Raw genomic sequence first — 22,453 nt, 5'->3', positions numbered from 1 at the left:
CAAATTCAATATTGAATTTTGTAATTTAAAAGAAATACCCATTATTTGCTATTAATGCTTGTAATGTGTTGGTATACCAACATATATCAGTGTGTTAACATGGAATTAGTAGTGTTACCAGTACTAGTAATATTTTTTACACCTATTTGCCATTACAGTACTTTGAAAATGTCTCAGAAATGGTGAAAAAATGATACTGATCTAATTTGTATCACCACGTATTTATTGGTATAACTCAAATATATTGTATTAACAACCGTGAATATTCATCCTTTTTTAAAATTTTATTTAAAAAATGTAATTTTTTTATAGCATCACTAATTTTACCGTTAAAGGTTAACTCAGCTGTTAAAAAACAACAACACAGTTTTAGACAGTTAAAAACCATACTAACAAAATTATTTCACCACAACATTTTTTATTTATTTCTTAGCAAATAGTCATTTTTAATTTCACCAGCTTAACTTCACTACCCTTACCATAGGAAAGCCAGATCAACTGTTTGGTTTAAAGAAAAACATATAATTTAAAAATAGCTTGCTGTTTAACCTTTAGTTGCAATATGGTTAGTAAATGGAGCGGTATTGGTGTAGTCTTTACTGATAAACTGTCAGAAAATGACTGTCGTTAACACACAATTGTGCTGTGTATGTGGCCTTTTTCACAGCAGACACTTGTCTTTAGTGGGAAAACAGCGGTTACTAATAAACTTGATGATTCATCCGTCCCAGTAAGCAATTACAATGTGACAGTGAGCCAGTAGCACAATACAAGGGTACTGAAACTAAAGCAGCCAAATGATATTCAGACATCATTCATTTTTAATTTTTTTTTTTGTGACATGATAAAATGTCTTTAGTAAAATGCCTATTGTAGTGACACTTTTACACTAATATTGCAGTAAGTCACACATTTCATTGCTGTTAGTGGCAATGTGAATACTTGTATTACAATCTCAACACTGTGGTTCAACTTTCTTTTCCTCGACGCATTACAGAACAGCAACTAACATAACTCACCAAAAGATATTACAGACATAATATTGCTTGATAGAAATGTTCCTATTTAATGGATGGCACTTCTTTTAATTTGTCTTTTCATGGCTTAGAGATGGTGGTTAATACCTGCTCAACTGAATCACAGAAGAAGCAAATAATGACATTGTGGTTTACTCCCTCACTCCCGGTCACATACACATTCGCAGTGTGCACACCGGACACGCACACTATCACTTTGACACACTAACACACGTTTCCACATCCCCTCCCTCCTCAGCCTGGGGTCACACTGTCATTTTATGATAGTAGCCAATTCTAGCAGGGATCATTTAATTCTCCAATGTGATTGATACCAGCACAGGTTAAATGGGAGAAAAAAGGTCTGTTCTATTAAGAGATCAGTGGCTAGTGGAGACCTCCCACTTAAATACTCATATTTCCCCTTAAGTGTGTGTTTGCGTGTATGCAGCGTGTGTGTCACTCAGTCTCTTGGTTACGTTGAGGGGACAGTTGCAGAGGACCATCCGTGGGTCAAATTAAATAACCTAGATAATTTAAAAAGCATTGACAGCACAATTTGTCCATTCAGTGTTATTGCTCTGACCCCTATTAGTGTCAATGGGCTGGTTCATTTGAACCTCAATGGCTTATCAAGGTGTTATCTTCTCACTGCAATGGAAGTGGTGTAAAACAAAGAAAGAAAAAACCCTAATGGTCATTTCAAAGCCATTAGGTTAGATTGTAGTGATTGAGAAACATTATGAGGCTTTAATGTGCAAGTCTATTATTTCTAATAAAATCATTTAGCAGTAAAAATTGCAGATGAGGAAGTAATTATGAACACACGAGTGGAAAAGCAGAGGGTGACTGCTTATTAAACAGCCAATTCTATTAACCTTTTTCAACAAAATGGTTTTTTTTTTCTTGATTAACAGGCGGCAGAGACCCAGTGGGTCCTTGGCCTGCCTTGAAACAACTCAATGGATCTCAGTGCTGACTCTGGGACACTCCCCACCCACAACACTGTAAGTTACTACTTCTTAACAGTAGAGGACAAAGCAAAGACCATTCATCTGCTTTTTTGTTTATTTATTATACGAATAAATTTAACTAAAATCGTTTGATATAGATAATTACTGGGTGTTCGGATTCAAGTTTATTAATCCCACAGGGGCAATTTGTTTGAACAGCTTGCTGTGTACACATACACAACTCCTAACATGCACTGTCTCTGTTCGAGAGCCTCAGCCTAATTTTGTATCACAGAATTGCCAAACTACTAGCTAAATGGTGCTAACTATTTGATTAGTTATAATAGAAAGTTTTATTTTTTTTATGCAGGTAAGAGGACCTGTGTTGGAGCAGGAGCTGTCTCTGTCCAGCGCTCGCTGTCAAACAGAAAGTGGAGACACCATCTCACTACAGTTGTTGGAATTTAAAACCCATCTACTTGAGGCTGTGGAGGAGCTGCATATCCGGAGGGTAGAGTAGCAACTGTAACATTTGTGTTTTTACTTATGTACTTGGTCTTACTTAGTGAATAAGGAGAGGATCGTCCTTCCCACCAGTTCAGGCAGGTATCAGCCTTATTGGATTGTCCAATTAATAGTGTGGATTTCCCTTTCTGTTGCATTTCTATGGGCCGATCAGAACTTTGATTACGTTTGCTCACCTTCTGCCTTACACATTGTAACATTGTTAATTGGTGTTATGCTTGTGCGTCATAAGCCAAAAGCAACCTTCTGTGTCTATTTGGAATGCAGCCGAATGGTGTCAGTTGAGGCTGCAGCTGGACAGACTTGATGGCGTTGTTATTTTAAGCTGGCAGCTGGATAGCTGCACGGCACCAGGCACAACCACATCATATCCACAGAGGTGTCACCTGGGAAGGCGGCCGGATGGAATTGGTTGCGTGCGTATAAAATGCGGAAGGGCGACGTCAGGTGATAACGCTGCCGGCATTGAGGCAATTTAAGGAGCACAAGTGATGTGTGATATGTGATTATAGGGTTGTTGGGAAGGGAGGTGAACGGGTCCCACAAACAGCTGACTTTCATGCAGGAGTCTGGTGTTCACTTGAGGATGTGAGGTGTTTTTTTTTGTTTTTGTTTTTTTTTATTTTTTACACCTTACCATGTGCTCCTTTTGCCTAAATCTAACCATCATGACAGTCAGCAGTGGTTGCCATGTGATCTTGTTGTGTAAACATAAGGACGTGCTGCATCATCCCTCCATGTGCATTTGTTGACGTAGTAACAGCCAGGCTGTAAACAGCTGACACAAAAGGATACCTAAAAATGTCATAAGTAGGCGCAGAGGGTCTGACAAAGCGGCACCATGTGATGAGTTGGGATGAGAACATGTTGCACAGATGACTGCTATCTGCTGGTACAACGACATGAGGGCGACGCAGCTTGTTCTCTGACGTCAGCTTCGTGTGTCATGGCCCTAACTTTGCGTCACATCACTGTTGACTGAGAAGTACTTTGACACTAATGGCTCTCTGTTTGGCTAAAGAGCAGCGTCATTTCATAGAAAGGGAGTCGGTCTCATAGTGTCCTAGAGGAAGCCAGCTGTCCTTTTTGGCTGTTTGGATTAGAGCCAGCTTGATGCACATTGTGTCGAGATGGGGATCACACAAGCCATTTGACCCCTGACCAAAAAGCAGAAAGTAAATTTATTTGTAAAAAAACAACAAATATAAATAATAATGCTGTATACCCTCCAGCAAGTACTTTCAATCTGCTAACACACTGCAAATGTGCTTAAAGGTTAGGGGAGCAAAAATGGGATGTTGGTCATTTGTTGCCATTGAGTTTTTATTGTTATTGTCATGTTAACTGAGAAGCATTAGATGAGTCTGATCCTCCTCAGGCACTGCTGTTATCAAAGTAGCACTTTGTAGTTGTGGCGTTCATGGGGTGGAGAGGTTAAGGAGCGAGAGGATGTCATGATGGTGCCGGACATTCCAGAGCAGGTCAAATTCCAGTTGGTTTGTTTTCTTTCTTTCTTTTCTTAATACAGTACAACCCACTGCTTTAGTTGGTGAGAATGTGGTGTTCTGGTAGTTTAACACTACTTTATACTTCAGTCACTACACAGATTGAAATATTGTACTTTTTACTCCTCTACAATGATTTGATCATTTTAATTAGCTAGTTAGTCTACAAGTGAAGATTTACACACACAGCACATGGAAATATACAAGTGCAGCTGAAATCAGTAGTTGATTGATTAGAGTCATGCAAAAAGCAGTTCATGAAGAACATTTTATGATTACATTTTATGATTACAGCTTCATAAATATGACAGATTCCATCAATGGTGCATGAGATGCTTGAGGTACTTGAATTCAACACAAATTTAAGTCCTGGAATACCTTGAAAATCAGGCATTTTTGAACTTGGTCCTTGAAAAAGTACTTGGATATAACGGAGGAGGACAAAATGATACATTTTTTAAATTTTTTACTTTTAAATTATTTTATGAGGTATTATATAATTGTTTTACAGCTGTGGTTGCAATTATTTGATAATGCAGTATTTGCGCCAACTGGTGGGTGAACACTTGTAAATACTCTACACCAGGATGTTTCGCTAGCCTGCGAAATACTCACACTGGAGCAGCGTTAGCCGTTAGCACAAGTTTTGATTTGTAATTTGGCAGTATGTAAGCAGCAGTTAATTAATAATAAACTGATTTTAGGCTCTCTTAGCATGTGTTTGTTCCATTTCCGAATATGAACAATTTTATTGCAACAGATGGTCAAATAAAAATGAGTGCTTGAAAAGGCACTTGTCTGTACAAACCCTGATATGCAGTCTCACTTCTTTTCTTTTGATTTACTTGGATTTATTGTATAGATTCAGATTTTTACTTTTAAAACTTAAACACATTTCCCTGATTGTATTTAATAAACTTTAACTGAAGTAACAATTTCAATGCAGGACTTAGGACCATATTTTTTCACAGTGTGATATTAGTATTTTTACTTAAGTAAAGGATCTGTAAACGTCTTCCACTCCTGCTGCTGACAAAGCCTTTACATCATTACAAATGTTTTGCTTTTGCTGTTTTTTTTTTAATTTTATTTTCCTGCAATGTCAGTACTGGCACTCTGGAAAATCATGTTTACTTTTAAGTGTATTTAATAGTATGTTGAGTTCACTAATGCTGAATTTCTTACAGCCTTTTTTTCATGGCATTTCTTTTACTCTTGGGCCTTAAACAGTGTTCAGGGGGCGTAACCTATGCTAAGGTGACTTCATCATTCAGGTTCAAAGCATATTTTGATGGTTGATTTTGTGCATATAGAGTAAACGTCTCTTATTTAAAAAAAAATGAAAGGAAATTAAAGAGAAATTTAGGAGAATGTTTCTGTATGAGGCTCACTGTGACTTATCACTTTAACACATGTAATGGAAAACTTCAGGATAAGCTCTGCCCAACTTCTTTCAATTAGACTATTAAATTAACCATCACTTTTTCGTGCCCAGATACTTTTTTCCTCTTATTTCACGCCCAATAAAAAGCATTCATCAGAACAGCAATAAAACAGCAAAGAGATTAAAAGCCATGGCAAATATATAATGTAAACAGTCATGAATTTTCACATAATGAGTAAAATCGTATATTATGAAATATTGTGTGGCAAAATATAAATAAAAATGTTTTAGTGCCCTCAGCCCTAAGTTGATCTGCAGTTGCCTATCTTGATTTACATGGAATACCAGGCTTAATAAACCTTTCTAGTGTCTTTTTAAACACATGCACATGCTCTCTCTCTCTCTCTGTCTCTCTCTCTCTCTCACACACACACACACACACACACACACACACACACACACACAATAATGATTCCTCAGTGGAAAAATAACAGCTTTATCTCCTGTGCACTCCTTTTTTTTAAAGTGCAGTGCCACGCTGGTAGCATAGTTTAATTGGAACTTATAAAATAAACTCAGTGAGTTAACCGGCTCCCACATGCACATAAAAAAGTCCCATGGATATAGAGAGCAATTGACTTTTACCTGCCTTCTGCCAGGGAAGAGGGAGGATAGGGATGGCTTTCCACAAATATCACCTCCCCTCTAATGTTCCTCTTTCTCTTGTGTGCTTCTACAAAAGATACGGTGGAATGAACCAGGGGAACTTACAGCAGTTCTGGCTCAACTCCAGAGAGTTATCTGTCCAAAAAATGGAAGAGATAACACTTTTCAGTCTGTTCTGTGGCTGCTAAAACTGCATCGCACCTGCCATCGCCCCATCTAAATTTACTGTGTTTTTAATTTATCAGGTGTCTCCAGGTTGTCTGTGTGTCTGCCTGTGAATTACTCCTTACACAGTATGTGTGATTGGTCTTAGCTACCCGCTGATATGTATGATGCCTTTCTTTGGTTCAGGATGCAGAGACACGCTTTGAGGATCAGATCAGCAAACTGGTGTTGGAGAAACAGGAGCTGGAGTGGGAGAAGGTATGGCAGGGTCTTTAATGTCAAAAGGTCATTGGTACTCATATTCAACAAATAAGTAATTTTTAGGGATGCACAAATTTGGTATCAGCATGCCTTTATAAAATAAAAGATCGGAATCGGCCAACATGCTAATTTCTGCCGGTATCACAAACCAAGTGAACATGTACAAAACATCAACCCTAACTTGAAGTATTTTTCTTATTTTGAACAATGAATGAATCTTACATTCATTCAAAATGAATTTGATGATTTTTTTCCTTTTTAACAGAGTGACCCATACTCAACTTTTCCAGGTTGATTTTGCTGGCAAGTAGACTATAAGGCCTGGAAAACAATTTTTCTAATTTCATAACTTTTCCAGGATGACCGTAGGAACCCTGTATGATGTTATTTCAACAACAGAAGAGACTCGATCACTAAAAAATTAGGAGGGAAAAAAAGAAAATATCAATATTGCCATCGGTTATCGGCCAAACGAGTTGCTATATCAGCAAAATGGGTATTGGCAAAAAATCCAATACCTTGCACCCCAATCTATTTTGATATGTTATACTTATTTGCTCATCAAAGGTTTTGATTAATTTATCCTTCATACATACTTTGACAGGAATCCCTACAAAATCAGATTGAAACGGCGGCAAACCAGCACAGAGAGTCGCTCGCCAGTGTGAAGAAGCAGGTATATTTTTGTGTTTGGTTGCAGTTTTTAGAAGTAAATCCAGACTTAACAAATAACTGAAATTTTCTGAGCATATTTTTCTTCTCTCAAGCTTCAGGCCAAAATAAGAAATACTGAGGAGGAGAAGGTATGAATGGCTTATTCCCAAAAATGTCGATGAGATACTCAGAGCATTTTATTCAATTAATGTTTTTAGTGGAGTAGTAAATTCACTCATCTCAGTTACACAATCTTGGCCCTTAGAGTGGATTCTTTGGTGCTGTGCTTTGGTATTTATAGCTTTTTTGAAGCTCACAATAATGATATAACATTTCAGGGGAAATACCAGGTCAGCGCGGAGTTAAAAGACAAGGAGATTAACAACTTGAAAGAAGAACTAAAGTCACTACAGGTACGATGTATTACACTCACAGTCTCCTCTTTCTGTTTCTGTCTCTATCTCTCATATGCACTCCCACTCATACCGTCAACTTTCTTTCTTTCTTTCTTTCTTTCTTTCTTCATATCTTTCTCCGTTGCTGTCTCTTGTTCTTTCTTTAAAATCAGAAGGAAAAGTGATAGGTAAAGAAAGTAAAGCTCATGCCCATCCAGGGTCAAGAGCGCAGGGTGTTAGAGCCTCCGTCTGGATCCCAGAGTGTTTGTCTTCATGGCTGACACCCCAGAGGTGATATACAGCCGTCCCCACGGTCCGCTGCACTTTTACAACCCATCCGTGTTACAGAGACAATAGAGACTGTTTTTGATATTCTATCTGGGAGACACTGAATGCGGCGTTTGGCTGTAGTGAGGCCCAGTTGTGTTCATTCTTGTGACACGGTCTGGTGGACTTCTTTAATTTAACACATTTTCACGTCAGTGGCAGTTGGGATTGAAGTGATTTAATGACCATGTGCTAAATTACAAATTTGAGCTCCACTGGAACAGTATGGTTTAATTAGTCCTTCATCAAATGTAAATAATTCATTATAGCAGGAAATAACCTGGCTAATAAATATCCATTGTAATTTAGTATTTCTAAGTCCAAATCATAGAAATGGTAGGGTTGAGCTGCCCACAACTACAGCAATTGAAAACCCCACAAATTAGATCTCAACGTAAAATACTTGTAATGATACTTTGGATTTGCCATACTTCGGCATTTATTAAAAATGCTAAAGTATGGCAAAAAAATTGGAAGTGCCCTGAACATTTTGTCAGTTTTACTCTCAAAAATTTACATTGATTGCTGCTTCACTTTTGCCTGATTTCAAATAATTGGTTGTTTTTTAAAGCAGGCTGGCAGTTGTAGTTAGCACTTCTCAATCAAACCCCTTTAACACATTAAAAAAAAAGCTCAATTATTTCCCCCCCAACACATAAATCAACTTGCAATCCTTTAAAAGTTATCAGTGACCCCCCTCAGAATCCGCAGAATGAGAACCCCACTGATGCTGGTTAATAAAGTGCTGCTCGTTTGATAAATGATTCCCAAAATCTGAAAACATTCAGGGCAGCCCATTATGTAAAAGATTCACCGCTTGACAGCCAACTTTGAGAAAATATATAGTTATATGTACCGTATATATGAATATATATGATTATGTAAATAATCCACTTTACTTGGAAACCCAGTCTGGCTTACTGCTGAAATTAAGAGTCTGACTTTCATCGAGTATACAGGCAGTATCATAACTCGTATAAACACACGAGATGCCTTAATCATCCAGGCAGCAACTGTGTGTGCGTGTGTGTTAAGTATTCATAAGTCCATATAAATATTTCAGCAATAAGCAGCACACCTGTCACACATTCAGATGTGCATTTTTTTCCCCAAAAATATTTCTGTTGAATCTGGAAAAAATGAATAATCAGTTGATCATTTCAGTCATTTCACATACAAACATTTTTTTCTGGCTCCAGCTTCTCAGCTGTGAAGATTTGATGACTTTCTGCATCAGTGTAAATTGAATATGTTTGAGTTGGTTGGTGAAAAACATGACATTTAAAGATTACTACTGGCCATGTTTGGAAATGAACTATTTTGTCCAACTGCCAGTGTGGCTGGTGGATGCCAGAATCTACCAACCACATCTAGCAGCCACATGGATATCAGTATTTAGACTGTGTCTGGTGCTAATTTCCAGCCCTGCTGCTGGGGTGCTTGGAGTCTATAGATATTCTGTTCAATAGACCAGTGATTACTTGATTAATTAAAAAAAAGATCCCCATATTAACCAATTATAAAGATAATCATTAGTTGCAGCCCTACATCAATTCAGAGGGAGCACATTTTCATTCAATACATAAATCGTTTGGAGATGAATAATAATTGATCTATGAATATTTATACAATATTGACAATACTGTTTGTTCAATCTTACATTTGGGTGAGCTGCTCTCATCTGTGTTTGCTTAAAAGATTCAAAGTTTGTTCTTGACTGTAGAAATCAATATTACCTCAAGGTCCATTTCGTAGCACTGCTGTGTGTGTTGTATGCATCTGTGGCATTGTGTACTAATGTATACATCATCATATAGATCATTTGTAACTGATTACATTTAACTTTGGGGGTATCCTGAAAATAAAGGCTGGAAAACGTCAAATACAGTCACAGCCATAATGCCTGGCTCATCAGAGTGGAAATGCTTGATCTTGTCGATTTTCTTTTACGGCTGTTTTGCAGTTACTGAAGTACAACTTGGAGAAGAAATCAAATGAGCTGGTAAGAAAGGATTTTCCACTTATACAAATTGTTGACAGAAGATGGGTGGGAGTAAGAAAAATTAAAAGAGGAGGATGAGGAATTGGTGCTAAGGAGGGATGGGTTTGGAGGGAAGAGCTCATCAGGAGTAACGGATAGGGAGTATGTGACACTTTGAACTGCCAGCACAGCAGAGAAAATATCTCTATTAAAATATTTTATAACTGGGCCTCGCTCGGTTTAACCTTCTTCACATAACAGTGGCTCAGCAGAGTGAGAGGGAGTCAAAGCGAGCTGGTGTGTTGGAGAGAGGGAGTGGGAATGAGAGTAAAGGGAGTGAGTGGGAAAATGAAAGTGAAGAAAAGAATCTGCTCAGCTTGATACAGACAATCAAACTATAATGGCAGTTTGAAGAGCGATAAAGTGCTCTGAGGCATGCCCTGAGTTGATTCCTTCATCCCACAGAAAAAGACAGACACTAGCTGTGTTAAACTGTGATCATTTCAATCACTTGACAGCTGTTTCTTCTGTAGTATACTATATCTGACAACATGTGCTGCAGCATTTTGCCTCCTCCTGTTTTGTGCCTGCTTTTAAACTGAGCAGCCGGCATGGAGCATCCTCAGTACTTCTCTTATGTCTTATATGCGCCGAGTGCAGACCTGGGGTCAGCAGCCAAACAGCTTAGCTCAACAGAAAGACTTAAAGAACAGAACAGCAAGCCTGACTGTCTAAAGTTTAAACAAGTCAGCCTACCAGAACCTCGAAAACCCGGTACACCAACACGTTCTCATCCCGACTCGTCAGATAGTGCCGCTCTGTCAGTGACCTTCTGCATCTACTTATGACGTTTAGGAGTCCGTCTACATCAGCTGTTTACGCTCCAGGATGCCGTGTCCATTATGTTCAACAAATGCTTGATGCTTGTTGTGGGATGAAGCAGCATGGTTCTTACATTTATGCAACAGCACCTGGCAATCAACGCGGTCCCTCGTGATGGTTAGGATTAGGCAACAAAGTCACGGATGGTTAGGTTTAGGAAAAAAGGCACAGCGTAATGTGTAGGAAAAAAACACACCAACATAGTAAGCAAGCTTCGGAATCTTGTACAAAAGGCAGCGTATTGAGAGTGTTATTGATCTTGTCATCAAACTCTCAGCAAGAATATTGCTAAGTATATTTCACCATATGTTGAATTATTGCTGCAAGAAAAGAAACATTTTCCACATTTCATCCTCACTCCTCTATGTATTCATTGATTAGTAATTTCTTGTAACATTTCTTTGCTAAGAACTTTTTGCTGTTATATTTTGCACTGCATTTCTACAGATCTGTCAGGTGAACCATGTTAGGTACTATAGCAACTTTTTTCTTTGTTTTTTTTTTCACCTGTGTGGGGCACTCATTTCTTCTTCTGTTTTAACTTAATCCATCCACAGGAACTGAAGTTAGCCTTGCAGAGCCGGTCAAAGGACAGTCACTTGAATCAGTTGGCGGAGGCTGAGAAACGTTTCAGTGCTCTATCCAGACAGTGTGCCGTGTTCAAGCAGGCCCACGAGAAACTCGAGCAAAATGGTAATTAATGAGTGTATGGCTGGATGGATACATATACAGAAAGGAAGCTATATAGAGGCTCTCTATGTGGTGATGGCTGCGCAGTCAGTTTACAAATATTATGCTGAAAAAACATTTATTGTCTGAAGTCGGAAAGAACTGCAAAAACAACAACCCTCTACAGGATACTTTACAGTACATCGGCATGTGCTATTGAATGTAACTGAGGTAGTGTGCCTAAAAAAGGCACACAGTGTTCACTATGTTACATCTAACCAGGAAAGGCTCTGTTTTGCCCCTGGAATAGCTTGAATTCTTTACAGTATGAATGTAACAAGTTGTTGGAAAAAATTCACACAGATGTTGGCTCATGCTGACTTGATACAGAAGTGTAACTCAGTTTCTGCAGAACTTTCAGAGGCACATTCATTTCTACAAATATCTAGTCCAACAGATATTATTTTGGGGTCAAGGTCTGTGTTATGAGTAAAGGTTACTTTCATGTTCCTTCAAATGCTCCTCCGCAATGTTTTAATAAAGAGTAAACTGGGACTATGAGGAGAGCTTCCAGCTAAGCAGCAAGGGCTAGTGTTCAACAACGCTCACTTGTATTCAGTGTGTGCCAATAATACACTCTCACAGCATAAACACCAGCAGCATGCTCTGTTGACATGACTGTACTGAATCATGCTGTTGACAATATATGCAACCTGCTGTTTAATTAGACATTTAGCTGCTCTCCAGCCTTCCACTATTATTGACCATGTCTCCAATGCAGCCTTCTCTACCTGTTGTTGCAGCAGGTGCTGCAGTGTTGTTAAAGTTATGTCATAGATCATCATCTACAGTAAATGTTGCCTGCAGAGTTCAGGTGGAAGTGTGGAAAATGTGTTGTGTATGATACAGTTATACAGTTAACTCATTCTGCCACGGCTGATGCTAAAGTAAAAAAAGAAGTGTTACACTGGTTATTTACTGTAGGGACGCAGAACAGCAGTGGTAGTCAGTTATGGTTGCTTATTTTGATTTTGTGAGATGGATTGGATCCCTTCCTGTCTACCATCATGTGAGAGACACTAACAGTAATTCAAGGCCATTGTAGTCATAGTATGACTTACTGTGTGTATTTCTTGCAGTTGATGAGGCCATGAAAATAAATAAGAAACTGACTATCGCAAACGAAAAACAAGAAGCAACCATTGTTTCTCTAAAGAAGGTATGTGGAAGGGTGTACTGTGTGTCAATACTTGGAATTACCTAAGGCAAAATGTCATCACATTTTATTTGCACCCAACTACGTTTTTTAATCTCAAGTTAAGTATTTAACAAAAATTAATCAACTTGGTAATTCTGTGCTTTTGATATGCTTGATGTGTGGTGCTTTCTCAGGAGTTGGAGGTGGTCAGTAACAAGCTGATCAAGGCCAAGTTGTCATCAGTTTTAGACAACAAGGCCCATAGTCCTACAGGCAGAGAGCAGCGTTTACAGCAGCTGCACCAGAAACTGAACATGGTAAATGACAGTAAATCGAATAATAACAGGAAGATAACAGCCCCAATATTAGTTTATAGTAATCTCTATTTCATGGTTCAGTTTTCTGTTCTGTATTTCTCTTGCATGTATAGGAAACTGAAATGAACAAGAAACTCAGGGAGGAGAATGAAGCTGTAAGAGCAGAAAAGCAGGTAGGAAACTACCTGTGAACACTACCTTCAGCTTGATGCTCCTTCTTTGCGTGGTTGCATTGGAAGATGCTTTGCTGTTTAAAATAATACTACAAAAAGTGTCTTTTTCCCACTTGAAGACATCCTAAGTGAGATGTTGTTTGAATGCCTGTATTGTGTGCATGTGTGTTTGTACAGGAAGTGATGAGGTCTCTGCAGCAAACCCAGCAGCTGCTGTTGAGTCAGACACAGACAGTGAGCGGAGTAGAGCTGGAGCTGCAGACACACAGAGAGCAGTACCAGGTCAGAGACTTTCATCCTTTACTGGTTTATGGGCATATTATATGCATACACATCAGTGCAGATTTATTCTTATACCACTACATGCCATTTTGCTTTACACTTTTTTCTTGTCGACAGAACCTAGATGTATGCCATGTTTTCTTGTCCCTCATCATATTGTTTAGATACGAGTCAAGATAAAATTTGATTTGAATTTTGAGCTCAAAAGATTCTAGATTATAGACAATTTTATTTCGCAAATTGCAAAATAAAATTCCTCCGTGGTCATCTGGAGACACATTCTCCATCTTTAAGTAAAATTGACAAACATCACATTGAGTAATCATCTAGACTTAAACTGGAAATGGTATGAAGAGTCCTAGTAAGTTCAAAGGCAAATAAGTATTTTTAGGAAAAATGCAGATAAAACAGGAATTATATAATGATATGTGGTGAGTGATTTTTTTGGTGAAAGAACCAGTAATTTCTTGGAAGAAAATACAAAACTCAGTAGTGTCACTTTTGTTGTTCTTCTGGACTTCCCCTTGCTTTTTTTTACTTAACATGCACAAATCGATCAATTTTAGGTGTCATTGTATCATGTTAAAATTGATCTGAATGATAGATAATGTGGTGTATTTCTCCAGGTAATACTCTGCACCAACTATTGTTCCCACACAGATGGGGAATTTTTCAGGGTCTATTTAAATGATTATGGAGTGAATTTACATGAGGACAGAAATAAATAACAGCCATCGTTTCTTCTCATAAATGTGATGAATGTGAATTGCACATCACAACATATACATTAGTGAATATGGGCCCCTCCGCAACTGAGTGATAGTTAGTGTGTTAATACTCCATTTATGGCTTTACTGTTTATTATTCTCTTTTCTTTTGTCTGTACCCCCTTCTCATTTTTAATTCACCTATTCATTAATTTATTAAAATCATTATTAAAATGACACAAGCCAGCTGATTTGTATTAGCAAGAAGTCCTCTGTCTCTCTCTCTGCCCTGTTTAAGAGCCTCTGTTCACGTTAAATAAACACATAAAAATTTAGTATTGCATTAAAAATCCCATGGGTGATTAATTTTACTGCAGGCCCTTAAGCAGGAACACAGGGTGATGCGAGAGAAAAGCAAAGCAATGGAAGACAAGGTGGCTGGCCTGATGGAGAGCTTCACTGCATCCAAGATCAGCTGGGACAAAGAGGTAGAAGAGAATGTATTATTATTACTATTATATATATAAAAAAAAACATCCACCAGTTTAGTAATGTCAAAAAAGGAAAAATGTTATTTGTCATACAGAAATATCTGAAAAAACTATCATGTATTTTTTTTTTTTTTATTTTGTTGCTGGATGTTTGTTGTAAAACAGAAGGCAATGTTTCTGGATCGCATCAAGAGTGAAAAACAAGACCTTCATGCAGTGAAAGAGGCTTTCGACAAGCTTCATCAGGAACACACCGAACTGTCCTCACAGGCCCAAGTGCAGGCTCAGCACATACACGATTTGGAGGTACAAACACAAACACAAAATGGCCAAGACACACACAACTTTATGTTACCATTGGGGCACCTGGCGGCTCAGTGGATAGAGTGGGCGCCCCCCCCATCTATGACAGTCAGCTCAATGTTTATGTGGACAAAATAAGACATTTGAGGGCATCATCTTGGGCTTTGGGAAACACTGATCAACATTTCTTATTATTTCTTCCGCAGTTGGTGACAGCACTGTATGTCATCTGTGCTCTTGTTTGTGGTGTCACACACTGTAGCAAAAGTGTAGCTGAATGATGTGACACCTGAAACGTGTGATTAATAACAGAAACACTCAACCAAAATAACGACAGTGGTAACGGAGTAAAAAGCTGAAATGACAGAAAAAACTCTCTGACCACAACGCCGCAACTGGTGGTGTAGTGGTAAAATGTGATATAAACACAATTATGCATCTTAAATGTGAAAAATTTGTATTTTCTTCCTCACAGATGAGAGACAGCAGTCAGAGTGTCAGTGTTTCTACTCAGGTCTCCCCCTCTTTACTGGAGGAAGTTGGAAGAGAGGAAACTCTTAATGAAGCTATCTCCAGCTCTGAGCTGCCTAGCTTTGGCAGTCTGCAGAACTTGGCCTCCACTCAGAGCAGAAACCCAGACTGTCTGGAGGACACAGGAGCTGTGACTAAGCCAGTTGACACTGGAGCAACTGGAGGTCAGCCAGCTGAATATACACAAACAGTAGATAGGCATATTACTTGTTCTACTCTGATAATTCAATTCATAATTCAACAATTAAGCCTTTTATTTGTAACACTTAGGATATTGACAGACTACAAGACAGTCAAATTATTCTATTTTATAACTTTTTTTTACAAAGCTATGGCATTTTTATGACCTGTACAATTTGACCAGCTATCGAAAAATGTTATTTTTCCAACAGAGTCAACTGTACTAAGCCCCAGCCACAGGTCTATTGATGGATCTGTACTGAGCAAAGAAAAGTGTGATGAAGATAATGGAGGAATGAGCGAGAAAGAACAAGGATGGACAGATTATGTGAAACAAGTTGATAACAACAGAGAAGAAGGGGAAATAAATGAGGAGCAGCAGTGGAAGACAGAAGAAGTACAAGAAGAAGATGTGACAGAAGAAGGAGGTGCTAGGAAAAAGAGAGGAATGGTCATAGCCCAAACAACCGATAGTGACAGACGAGATGATAGCCAGGGGTCAACAGAAGATGCAGCGGACCCCAAACAGCCTGAAACAGAAACAAAAGATAGAGCAGACAGAGAGGGGACACATGGAATGGAGGGGAGAGGAAAGACAGAGCTACACACAGCAGAAACCCAGATACCGGACCAGACAACGTATCAGACAGAGGAGAGCGACACACAGCAGGCCATTGACTTCATGGACACTGAGCAACCGCTGGCTGCCCGAGAGCCTTCGCAAAGTCTCTTTCAGGAAGTCACAGAGGAGGATGCTGACTCCAGCCTCATGAGCAACGCATATCAGACTAGTGGAGACGTACATACCTCCTGTTGTGATGAAAGTGTCGATCATGGGCTGAACTCTTTCATTAAAGAAGTGCAGCACCTCAGTCAGGATGACGTCCAAACCTTTGCTGAGTCAGTTACTCAGCTGCCACGTCCAAGTCACCAAGATTTTGAGAAAATCTCAGAGAAGAAACCATTAAACAAATCAGCAGCCAGTATATCTTCTGAACTTTCTGGGACTCTGAATCAGTCAGTTGTTTGTAGCTCACACACAAACACGGCACCATTAGCTGCTCAGTCCGATGATACTGTCCAGGAAATAGAGACAACACTAACACAACCTATAAATCCTTCTGAACTTACCAGCAACATGAAGCAAAAAGATGAGATGTGTGATACTCATGTAAATGAGGAATGTGTGTCAGTGATGGTTGCACCTCAAACATTACCTCAAAGTCAGGAGCAGAGTGGACAGCTGAAGTGTCTGGTAACCAATGATGATGATGATAGTGACTCTAGTGCATATGAGAAGAGAGAAAACCAGTCAAAAGAAAGCCAAATGCAAGAAAACGATGCCTGTGAGACTGTCCAGGAATCTCTGGAAAAACCCATTTTAAAGGATGTCTGTGCTGATATCCTGATGGATACTGTGGAGCCTGAATCTTGGGCTGAGATTGGCAGCTGTCAAGAGCACATGAAAAATGAGACAACAGAAGACGCAAGATATCCTAAGACGACTGATTTGAAGCCGCCTGTCCATCCAAGTCCCAAGAGTGATGCTCCACAAGGGACTTGCTCTGAGCAGTCTCCAGCAGGAGAAATGCTACTTGATGGTACTGATGAGTTACCTCTGCCCAGCGTTAAGACTCACAGGTCATCATTTGACTGGGGCAGTGCTCAGAGAGAAGTGGAAAGCTCCAGAACTAAGTCAGATGTCTCCATCCTTAATCAGTTTGTTCAGGTATTACATTTAATAAATGCTATTATTACTATTCAGGGTTCTTCAAAATAGCTTTAAAGGCACATTTATTTTGCCCTTGGTAACATTTTACTCACTAAAGTCTTTGCAGACATTTAAGGATGCAGCTGCTCAGAACTTTATTACAAAGTATACACACTGGTTTACATCCTAGGTCGTGAAATGACGCTTTGTTACACCCCTCGGCGTCTGATAGTGAAGTACAGGGTACTGTTTTAGTGTATCTGTGTGACGCATAAATGAAACATTGTTAGACATAGTTAATGCTGTGCAAAGGTCGCAGTTAGATAAGGGGAAGAAAATCTCTCTAAGATTTAGAAAAGAGATCATGTTTTGGGTTTAAATAAATATGTCTTTGATGTAATTCTCCTCTCCCTCCAGCCCTATGCGGACTTCCTCGCTTTTAATACTACGTCAGTTGCTCTCAGCGTCAAGTATTGCTGTGGATGGGTTCACATTGAAGTTAGTTTAAAGCCTGGTGCTTAAGGGTGCCTTTGGTGTCAGTTTCACACACCGAGTGGCATGACAATATGTTGCTGTTTGACAACTTGAACTGGGGATTATTTTAAAAACATAATAAAATATAGTGATTCTAAAACGTTGCCTATAGGCATCATGGTAAACATGTTAGTTTTTTTTGTGGTTGTTGTGGTCTCTATAAAACATGAGTGTTTTTTCAGAGATCCCCTTTGCCTGAGAAAAACTTGAGTGGTGCCGTTGGACCCCTCAGACATCCTCCCAGCACAATACCCACGTTCTTCACAAGCAAGCAACACAAAGGTGATGGTTATATATGTAGGAATCATTCCATTAAAAAGCCATTATACTGTTGTGGAACACAGTATTGCTCCGCTCTTCCTCAGTGTGTACATCTGTATTTCATACTATTTCTAATACTCACTCATTCTTACCCTCTTGCTATTCTTGCCATCTCACCTCATTCTTCCTAGTCCCCTTGGTGATTACCAGGGCCTCGGATCTGCTGAATGCCTCCAGTGTCTCTGGGAACGCAGCTTCCTCAAGGAGACACCAGCAGAGAGAGTGGATGGCTCTGGGAGAAATGGCAACAGCAGACACGGTTAGTTACAGAACCTTTTACGAAGTAAGAAGTTTCTGTTTTGCAACAGACTTGAAAAATGATACTTAGTGAGTATCAGGACACTATAAGTCTGCGTGGAGCAGACTTTAGCGTAGAACAGATCCCAGTATTACAGGTAATGGAGGTAAAACAACACTGGGTACGTTTATGTGCACAAAATAGTCTGGGTTTTGCCCTTATTCCGAAAAAGAAAACATTCCTACTATGCTGTTTACATAGCTGATAAAAATAAATATTCCAAAACACTCTCGTTAACATGCAGCTGTGCATACTCCGACTATCGTGCCCTGACATGTCATTTATTACGTCAATATATGGAAAAGTAGAACAAGAGCCTCTTGTCATTTTGCGTCTTTGCATCAAAGTAGGATATAGGCATATCCCACATGTCTCAATCATAAAATGCTAGATTTAAATACAATTTATATTTAAACAGAATATGCTGTTCACACAACTCACATCAAATTCAGAATATTGTCATATTTGGAATAATAGTGAAATATTGTTGTGCATGTAACTGTAGCCGCTGATAATTTACATGCCCCTGTATTTCATGTGCTGCATTAAAGCTTCCTCACTGTATGATCTCAACTTACAGCTGTGGAGAAAAATTTAATTTCAATTGTTGAAGCCCATGTCCAAGTATATATTTCATCACAAAAAGCCACAACATTGTTCTGCATTACTTGATGTTGAGCAGCAGGAAATGGCCAGAGTGTAATGTTCACATAGAAACATATGAGCAGCCTCAGAGGAAGTTACAGTGACCCTTATAAAATATTTTCTCCATCAAATGAATTGGTTTGAGGTCATTTCTGTTCCACAGATTCTAAGCTTCATCATTTTATAAAATGTGCCTGAGTGCACCATGGGGGAAATTTATGCTAGAGCCTAATGAATACGTCTGTTGCATTAACATGACATGTCCTCATGAGAACGAGACATTAAAATGCTTTTTTAACATTTTTGTGGTCCAAAAAACTCAGAGTGTGAGAGCAAGCAAATATTAGTTGAGGCCAACACATTAAACAGAATGTGCAGAATATCTGAGAGCGATTTTAGAGGAATCGAGCTTTGACTGATGTTAAGTCAGGTGCTGAGTGAAAGGACATAGCTGATGTATGCTGAACTCATCGTCGTCCTCGACGTCCTGTAGACAGCCAGACAGACAGAGAATGAACGACCTGTGGAAGAAAATCTACTTAATGATGCCTGGGTACCTCTCCTCTCTCACTTACTCAGTCTTTATCCATCTCCTCACTCTCTCTCTTCCTCTCTCACTTCATCATCCGTCTCTCACTCACTGGCTTTCTACGTCCTCTTGTTCGCTCGTACACTTTTTCACTCTTACACACTCTCATTCTCTACTTTGTCACCATCACCACAAACTGTCACTCTGTGTTTTATAGGATCCAGGTGCTGGCAATTGAGGGAGATAGAGTGCAACATGCGTATAGTATGAGAAAAAAAATCCTTGTCTAATAGTTTAACAAATTGTAGTGCGGGCCAAAGCCTTTATTTTCTGCAGACTCTGAACACTGGGAACGTCACACAGAGTTCAGTCTGGGCCTGGCTACTTTCTCTGGCCTGGATACTGTTTCATATCAATTCACTGGTTATTGTCTGCCCCACATTTGTTTATCAGTTAATGTTCCCTTTACTCAAACTTTTTTTTGCTTCCCCTTGAAGCACTCTGAGCAAGAATGAATCTGCAGTAGATGTTTGAGCTTTACTAATTGTATTTTTTTTGTTGTCATTTTTACTTAGGAGACCAGAGCTTCTCCGTCCATCACTTCGTTTCCAGTCTCCACATCTATCACAGCAAGCAGAATGTCGTGGCAAACCACCCCAGGGTAAGTCCATTAAGCCCACATAAAGATAAACCCCATCATTTGAACCAGAATAAATAATAAGCTTATATTTTTAATTTTTGAAACTTCACACATTGTCAGGAAGCAGTTTCTTAAAACAATGTTTCAACAACAACAAATGTTATACGTCATCCAAAATCCCCCTTGTGATGTGGTCTATTTTTGCTGCTGTAAATACAGATCTATCTAGCTGTGTTTTATAAATAATGACCTTGACCAGCTACATAGCGCCTTTGACAATTATTAATTATACACTAAAGTGATTAAAGTAAACACGAAATTAACTTGGGATCAGGGCTGTACCTGACTCAGAATTATGTCAGTCAAATCAGGTTTTGCCGCCCTATATAAGTATTCGAAGATTTGTTTTATTTCCATATAAATATACAAAATTTGAATGGGTCAAGCGGGAAGTTCAATTTGACAGCAGCATTCATGTAAACATGTAAAAACTTTTTTTGCTGACACTACCTTTCAAGCAAAAGCCAGAGGCTGTATCGTAATAAGTTGCTGTGAGCTTTTAACCACACCTAAGCAGAAGAGAGAAGACAATGTTATCTCAGAGCCCAATGTGCAGAGTTTCTTCCTCCTCTGTGCCGCTGCATCATGCACGCAGCTGCTTGTAACAAAGAGTAGCGTGAAAGTCAAGAGCGCTCACTCTGCAGCAGCAGTGGGAGTGAAAAACAGAGCATTGACAGCAAGGACAAACACAGACTTAATGCTCAGTCTTAATGCTCATTCTTTTAGCATGATAAAGGTGCTTTCATAATGCTTCGTGTCAAGCGTGCATCTCCAAGAGCTCGATCATGGGGGGTCTTAGTATGATTGCTGAAAAAGCTGAAAAGCTAGCTAATGTGAGCGTCTCTTGATACCAGGTGCAGCAGAGCTCCAACCTCAGCTGCAGGCTCTAGTTCAGAGTTAGACTGGGAACTCTCTTGCTCCCAGGATAGGGAAGACCAACAGTCATCATTCAGAGTCCAGATCTCCAAAATTGAACAATTCCTTAACACAGAAAGGCTCCGTCTGGCCAAAAGACGAAGAACTGACAACTAAACCACCTAAACATACTTTTCTGTTGAGGGATGCTTCTGTTTCTACTAACATTACAAAAGTCTTTTTCTGTAGCGCTTAGTTGGTAAAGTGATAAAAAAAAATGTGCAAGAGTGTTTGCTATTTGACTGTAATCGCTAACTGTTCGCATAACTTCAAAAACATATCGTTTGAATGGAAAACTGCTCTGTTCATAGTTTCCTAACTTTTTTGGAAAAATTCACATTTACAACTATACAGCAGGTCAACCATATCAAGGTAAATTGTACATTTCTACACAATTGAGCAGTTCATTTGCATGTTTAGGGTTCACATATTTTTGGGATTTGCAGTAAACCAAATATTCATAATAGAAAGCTTTAAAAGATGGGTGGTGTTTTCATGAATTTAGTTTTGTGTATACAGTTTTCGGCCATAATGATAATTTTGGCTTTGTTCATTTGTTGTGGTTGCATTGGCATTCTGAGCAGGATTGAAGGTGAACAGGAGAAAAGGGGATTGATTTTTCCACTGGATGTTTAGATATTTATGTTGCTGCATATATTTTAAATATCTTATTTTAACATACATGTTGTATGTGTATAAACAGCATTGCCATATAAACAAGAATAAAAAAGTTAGCTTACATTTGGATTTACTTGTTATTTAATAGCTTGTTGTCGGGTTGATCAGCTGTTTACAAATAATCTACATAGTGCTTACCCTTAAGGAGGACAGTACAGCCAGCCTTTCTTCTTCTTCTCCACTGACTTGGCACAACAAACCCTACAAACAACTGGCCGTCCTTTTATAGAAAAATTTATTGAAACAACATGTGTTCGCTGTATGTCATGCATTTCACAACAAGCTGCCAGATAAATAAACAGCGAAGGCCAAGCACTGCTGTTAAAAAGGCCTGTAACTGTTAACATGCTAATTAACGTTAATTAGTTTCATGGCCAATCAGAGTTGCATGTCTCAGAGGAGCTCTAATTGTGGAGGCACCTTTGGTTGACACCATGTTGTGTCTGCTGCTGCTCCCGCTGTTGTTGTTGTTGTTGTTCGGGGAAATTACAACTTAGGACACAACTGGTCAGAATCTGGTAACACCTATTAACATAAATTAAGAGATAACAATTAAA

At 39.0% G+C, this 22,453-nt stretch overlaps 1 protein-coding gene across 1 annotated transcript; it reads left to right on the top strand.

Moving 5' to 3' along the window:
• Nucleotides 1-1,978: 1,978 nt before the first annotated feature.
• Nucleotides 1,979-21,822, top strand: ccdc73 (coiled-coil domain containing 73). The gene is made up of 20 exons (XM_088079457.1): nucleotides 1,979-2,023; nucleotides 2,340-2,480; nucleotides 6,401-6,472; nucleotides 7,080-7,151; nucleotides 7,243-7,278; nucleotides 7,468-7,542; nucleotides 9,815-9,853; nucleotides 11,272-11,407; nucleotides 12,523-12,602; nucleotides 12,776-12,898; nucleotides 13,012-13,071; nucleotides 13,249-13,353; nucleotides 14,438-14,548; nucleotides 14,717-14,857; nucleotides 15,330-15,549; nucleotides 15,778-17,294; nucleotides 17,993-18,092; nucleotides 18,263-18,390; nucleotides 20,179-20,264; nucleotides 21,158-21,822. Exons 1-20 carry the CDS (start codon nucleotides 1,979-1,981, stop codon nucleotides 21,333-21,335), a joined length of 3,465 nt encoding a protein of 1,154 aa, XP_087935583.1. The 3' UTR covers nucleotides 21,336-21,822.
• Nucleotides 21,823-22,453: the final 631 nt, after the last annotated feature.

Source organism: Plectropomus leopardus, chromosome 7 (assembly GCF_026936395.1).
Source record: "Plectropomus leopardus strain MGB_pleo_1.0 chromosome 7, ASM2693639v1, whole genome shotgun sequence".
Classification (NCBI taxonomy): Eukaryota; Metazoa; Chordata; class Actinopteri; order Perciformes; family Serranidae; genus Plectropomus; species Plectropomus leopardus.
This window is presented reverse-complemented; position numbering and strand designations above follow the sequence as displayed.

What these genes read in the sequence shown, in the direction of transcription:
- ccdc73 (XM_088079457.1), top strand. Translation starts at nt 1,979, where the DNA reads ATGGATCTCAGTGCTGACTCTGGGACACTCCCCACCCACAACACT. An exon ending in AAGAACTAAAGTCACTACAG is followed by an intron (nt 7,543 to 9,814) that starts GTACGATGTATT and finishes GCTGTTTTGCAG; the next exon opens with TTACTGAAGTACAACTTGGA. An exon ending in TGCACCAGAAACTGAACATG is followed by an intron (nt 12,899 to 13,011) that starts GTAAATGACAGT and finishes TTGCATGTATAG; the next exon opens with GAAACTGAAATGAACAAGAA.